Raw genomic sequence first — 6189 nt, forward strand, 5'->3', positions numbered from 1 at the left:
GGCAACTTCAAATGGAACCGTCTCATCACAAAATTGTGGCTGGTGGTGTAACAGTAATAAAACTTTGTAATATAAACTCGGAACCAATATTCTTTTAAAATGAACGTATAGTGTGGTGTGTACAAAAATAAATTAGTTTTGCGCTTTTATTTTTCAACATTCCTTAAATCCTTAAAATTATAAATGTGAAAGCGTGGATGTTTGTTACGCGTTCACGCAAAAACTACTTGACGAATCATCATGAAACTTTGTACACATATTCTGAGAGGTACTAGAAAATAAAAAAAATTGTCAACAAATATCAACATTTCGCTACTTCAGCACCATCTAACATACAGTAATGAAGTTCAAACCCTAAATACTACATTATATACGGTAAAGTCAATATCTATTTATTTAATATACATCCAATTCAATTGATTATAGTTTCAGCTGTTTGGGATTTTTGAGTTTAGGTACCATTGTTATTTTCAACTGTCACTGAAAGCGTATGTCTACATTATCTAGAAATTTGTCACGGGCCTTAGCACCAAAAGTTGCACGAAATCAAGAATCTTCGGTTCATGCAGAGCTGAGAAGACAGCAACAGCAAGCAAGGCGACAAAGTGATTTGAGAGCTGCTGAAACACCTCTTCAGACCCAACGTCGTTTAGAACATGCTCAGCAGCGGGTTGCTAGAAGAGCGATAGAAACGCCAGAACAAATGTTTTGAAACTTCATTGTATGTAGTAATTTTTAAAAATCGATGATACTAACCAAGCAATAAAATAAAGTTATTATATTGATATATTTTTATTATAATGATTTCTGATACTTGATAAATGGATTCGATGCGAGCGAAGCCGCGGGTAAAAGCTAGTACTCACAATTATTAGAAAATCAAGTAAGTGATTTTTTGCACGACATTCCGTTACAAGAACGATGACAATTTGGTTCCATAAGACGGTGCTTGCATCCATAGTACTCGTACATTGAACGTTAGAGTTCTTCTTGAAATGTTTAATGGGATGGTGATTCACAGGTATTCAGATATGTTTTGGCCTCCTAGGTCTACTGATTTGACTCCCCTTGACTTTTTTTATGGGGTTACTTAAAACAGCAGGTTTATCAACGTTTACTATTCGATGATGTAGACCATTTGGAGAAAAAATTATACTAATATGATACGGAAAGTAATACAAGAGTGAAAAAAAGAACAGTTGAATTTTTACAAAGAGAAATTTAATTATGTTTGTTACTGTTTAATGAATGTTCTTGGTATGGATTTTTACGTATGTAAATTGCAAGTTTGTTCAAAAACTGTAATAAATAGAAAGGTTATCATATTTTCAAAAGGTAAGAGAGAAAAATTGTATCCAGCCAGAATAATTAATACAGAATGATTAGTAAATAATCACAAAACCTGAATTTTCATAATAAACTAGCAGACCCGGTCACGCGTTGCTGTGGCTGAGTGATTTGATTTGAAATAATTCTAATGACAATACAATTGCTCTCTCTTCTGCTTGTTCAATGAAATTATACTGGCATCGAGTTTTTACACGTTCTCCACAATTGCCCATAAAATAGATCTGAAGAAATTTTGTGTTGTCTCAAAATTACGACCATCAGATGACAAATCACAAACTTTGGATGCTCCAAACGACGTCATTTGGAAGCAAGAATTAAATTCTCGTGTCGCAAAAATAATTTTGATTCATTTGAAATGCCAGAAAGAAGAGATTTCAAAGGTTCAGGTGGAGTAGGGAGTGGTGACAATACAACTTTTCTTGATGCGCAACACATGCCGGGTGTTTCATTGTGAAATTATAACGCTTGACAATAATTCCATATTTTGTCCATCGCACCAATAGTAACTTTGGAATCAGCCGAGTGATTGATGTCTGGTTGATAATTAAATGCAAGACGAACAAATGATCCACGTATTATTGTGCGGTTGGTTCGATGATTTTCTCGGTTTTGTTCTCTATATGAATCTAGGTGTTGTTGACGTGCCACCCTGGTTCTCAATGCATTTTCTTGTCGGCGATTATCACGCTGTTCTCGTGCACGAATTCTTTGAGCTGCATTTCTTTCTGCTCTCTGTTCGACTAATTCATGAGCTCGTGTACATCGAGTCTTCTTCCTAGGGGCGTTAAGGTTGGATTTTTTGGGTGGAATTTTACTAAAAATAGTAATTGAATTTTTAATGTGAATGAATTTCGCTGTTCTCTGAATAACTGTAAGTTATAAATGAAAAAAAATATTCGAAGTAATGTACGTAACAAAGACAGAATGAAGAATGATTTGAAAGAAGCGACGTTAAGTGGTATAGGCAAAATAAGACATGTATAGTGTGTATTCTAAGAAAATATATCACATTAAAGTGTGGTGCCATCTGAACGGCAAAGGACAAAATTTTACAGTAGTTTATTATTAATTATTAATTATTGAGACCATTAATTTAAATAATAACTATCCTATCATTTAAGTTGGACCAAATTACATATGCCAACTTCCATCAATATGAGTTGATTCGTTTTTGAGTTCATTCGGAACATACACACGGACACTGAATTTTTATATATTGAGATGACTGTAATTGCATATTTGAATATAACTTCTAATTGAAAACAACTTTACTTTATAACGTTTTTGTGAATTGTGAAAAATAAAGTTACTCTTGCACAAAATTCAAATTTTTTGATAAACCTCGTATATTGATTTGAAAAATTGATATTTAACTTTTGGCCAATGCAGAACTTTTTATCCGAAATAACTTTTTTTCATAAAACCACTAATAAAAAGTTTTCCATTTGGTTCCAACTTAAGTAGACTCAAGAACTCAAGAACTCAAGAACTCAAGAACTCAAGAACTCAAGAACTCAAGAACTCAAGAACTCAAGAACTCAAGAACTCAAGAACTCAAGAACTCAAGAACTCAAGAACTCAAGAACTCAAGAACTCAAGAACTCAAGAACTCAAGAACTCAAGAACTCAAGAACTCAAGAACTCAAGAACTCAAGAACTCAAGAACTCAAGAACTCAAGAACTCAAGAACTCAAGAACTCAAGAACTCAAGAACTCAAGAACTCAAGAACTCAAGAACTCAAGAACTCAAGAACTCAAGAACTCAAGAACTCAAGAACTCAAGAACTCAAGAACTCAAGAACTCAAGAACTCAAGAACTCAAGAACTCAAGAACTCAAGAAATCAAGAACTCAAGAACTCAAGAACTCAAGAACTCAAGAACTCAAGAACTCAAGAACTCAAGAACGGTTCTGTTGGCAAACCTCAGAGATCAACAAGTAGATAATTTTCGACGCAAAGGAATAAATTTATGAACCGAGCAGCGCTTCAAGACGATTGTATCACTGATTAGTGCGTTCGTATTGGGACATTGTTTTTGAATATTATGGCGCATTAAGTTTTCTAGAGAATCGGCAGAATTGTGCTTAGTAGAAATTGATATTGCTACTATTAATTCCGCAGCATGAGCCATTACTTCGGGGTGAAACAAACGAATGAACAATTTTTTTAGCAAAATACAAACGTTGTTGTTTCTAAATGCCTAATTTGGGGCACATATTATCGAAAAGCAAGGATTTATTCCGACATTCAAGGTACTTATTTATTTGGATGTGTCTTGATTACCAACAAAAAATGTGCATTGGTGTTTGGTGATAGGTAAATTGATGAACAATGTAATTTACGCGACGATACTAAAAGGAAAATTCGTAGGTGAAGAAATTCTTATTCCTAGAACCCCGATGATCTTAACCTAAGTTTAAACAACTTCTATTTCCAAACCGTTTTGCATTAGCCATGACTATTAACAAATCACAAGGTCAATATTTGGAAGTTTATAGTCTGAATCTATAAAATCCATGTTTTTCTCATGGTAAATTATATGTGGCATGAACACGAGTCGGAAGACTCTTTGTGTCTGATAATAAAATAAAAAAATGTCCTCTATTACAAGGTGCTTCAATGAAAAAAGCACCCAAATACCTGACCAGAAAAGGATCGTTGCAATACTTAATTTTTTTATTCATAAATATTATCCATATTATCCTTTAATTAGGATGAATTAAATAAAATCCAAAATTTGATTTGTTTTGTCAGTTATTTGATTTTGAAGAAAAAATTTGAAAGATTGATTAAATATTTATAGGAATCGATAGAACGATCAGTGTAATTTAATTTTTGAAGATGATTTCATGCAAATGTTGGCCGCGGCTCCGCTTTAGATAGCCCCTGCGCAAGGTCTAATTTTGGCACACTCTCTTCAACATACCGCCCGGTATTTCACGAATAAATGCTTCAATATTGGCTTCCAGTGCGTCAATCGTTGCTAGTTTATCCCTGTAGACATTAGCCTTAGCATGGGCCCACAAGAAATAGTCCAGAGGCGTTAAATCACACGCTCTAGGCAGCCAATTGACGGGCCCCAAGCGTGAGATGAACTGTTCACCGAAGGCCGCTCTCAATTTGGCCATTTTGCATGCCGTGTGGCATGCGGCACCGGTTTGTTGAAAACACATATCAAGTATGTCCAATTCTTCCATTTTGGCAAAAAAAATCGTCAATCATCAAACGATAGCGCTCGCCATTCACAGTAACGTTCCGGTCATTGTCGCTTTTGAAGAAGTAGGCCCATAATCCACACCAAACAGTGACTTTTTCGGGATGCATTGGTGCTATTGCAAGGCTTCTGGTTGGTCTTCACTCCAGATGCGGCAATTTTGCTTGTTGACGTATCCATTCAACCAGAAATGAGCTTCGTCGCTGAACACTTTGCCAGCGCCCATTCACTAAATGTTAGACGTTGTGGGAGATCGTGTGGTTTCAATTCTTGCATCAGCCGTATCTTCTAAGGTTTAACACCCAAATCCTTTCGCAAAATGTTTCATGTAGTGGAGTAACAGAGGCCCAATTGCTGCGAACGGCGGCGAATTGACATTTCACGATCATCAGTAACACAGCCGCAATATTTTCTTCGGTCCTCACTGTACATTTGCGTGTTAGAGGCTTAATGTCCAATAGTGTAAACTGGGTTCGAAATTTAGTCACAAGCTTCCGAATAGTTCCCTTAGTAGGCTGATCAAACTGCCCATAAATTGGTGCGCGATGCACTTCCTTAACCGATGAATTTTGATAGTAAAATTCAGCATTTTACAAGCGTTGTTCGTTCGTAAGTCGATTCGTGATTAAATTATAGACCAAACTAAACAAGTTTAACAAAGACAAAGACACAATTCACGCGTGATCTGTCAAAAACAGTGTTGCCAAAAAGGTACCAGCAAAAAAATCAGTCATTATAATTTCTAAGGCGAAACAAAGTTTGTTTGATCAACTCTGCGATATGTGATTAAATTTACGCTAAAAATTAAAGTTTTTTCATTTATCGAAGCTATTTGAATAAAATGTGGTTTGTTGGAAAATTTTTTATTCAATTTCTTCATGATTTTTTGAAATCGAAAGATATAAGTTGTCTTTCAAGACAAATTTAGTTTTGTGGTTATTTGAGAATAGTTTCAACAATTACATTTGATGATTAGTATCTTCTAGTATAAATAATTAAAATATTCCAATAGAATAATTAATATCTTTGTATGCACATGATGTGGTGATTCTAAATATAATATTATTCAGTTATATTTTATAATAATTTTCATTCTATAGCATCGGTCAAAGATAATAGGAGTCGCTGCATCATTCGGACTATAAGACTTGGAATGAACACACGCAACAAAAGAAGAATATCATGCTGGTTGCCGGTCTTTGTGATGGTAAATATTTTATTAATTACTGATGAAAATGCAAATCGTCGGAGGCCCAGCCTTCAATTTTATTGTACGAAGCCACAATAAAGGGAGCATTACAGTAGAGCTTGAGTCTCCCACTTGAAACATAATTTTAAATGCGGGGGTAGAAGGAGTCTTTGAGACAGGAATTAGTTTGTGTAATTGCGAGGATATGCAAATTAGAATGATGAATGGAGATCGTCGAAGAAAAGGTTCTCGAGTGATAACAGAGCATTTACAGTCAGTTTAGTAAGTAGAGTCAACAAACAAATAATTTTGGGGGGTCCGGACAAAGATAAAGAGTCAGGTACGGTTAATATGAAATAAGGATTTGAGTAATAAAATAAACATCTGGATAGAAATTACACGAGAAAATTATTATTATGGATACGCTAAAAAAATC

At 34.9% G+C, this 6189-nt stretch overlaps 1 protein-coding gene across 1 annotated transcript; it reads left to right on the plus strand.

Annotated features, from left to right (window-relative positions):
* The first annotated feature begins 490 nt into the window (after window positions 1-490).
* Window positions 491-3295, plus strand: LOC130450597 (capping protein inhibiting regulator of actin dynamics-like). Its single transcript, XM_056789066.1, has 2 exons — window positions 491-705; window positions 2815-3295. The coding sequence occupies exons 1-2, from the start codon at window positions 491-493 to the stop codon at window positions 3293-3295; spliced, it is 696 nt and encodes a 231-aa protein (XP_056645044.1).
* Window positions 3296-6189: the final 2894 nt, after the last annotated feature.

Source organism: Diorhabda sublineata, chromosome X (assembly GCF_026230105.1).
Source record: "Diorhabda sublineata isolate icDioSubl1.1 chromosome X, icDioSubl1.1, whole genome shotgun sequence".
In the NCBI taxonomy this organism is placed as follows: domain Eukaryota; kingdom Metazoa; phylum Arthropoda; class Insecta; order Coleoptera; family Chrysomelidae; genus Diorhabda; species Diorhabda sublineata.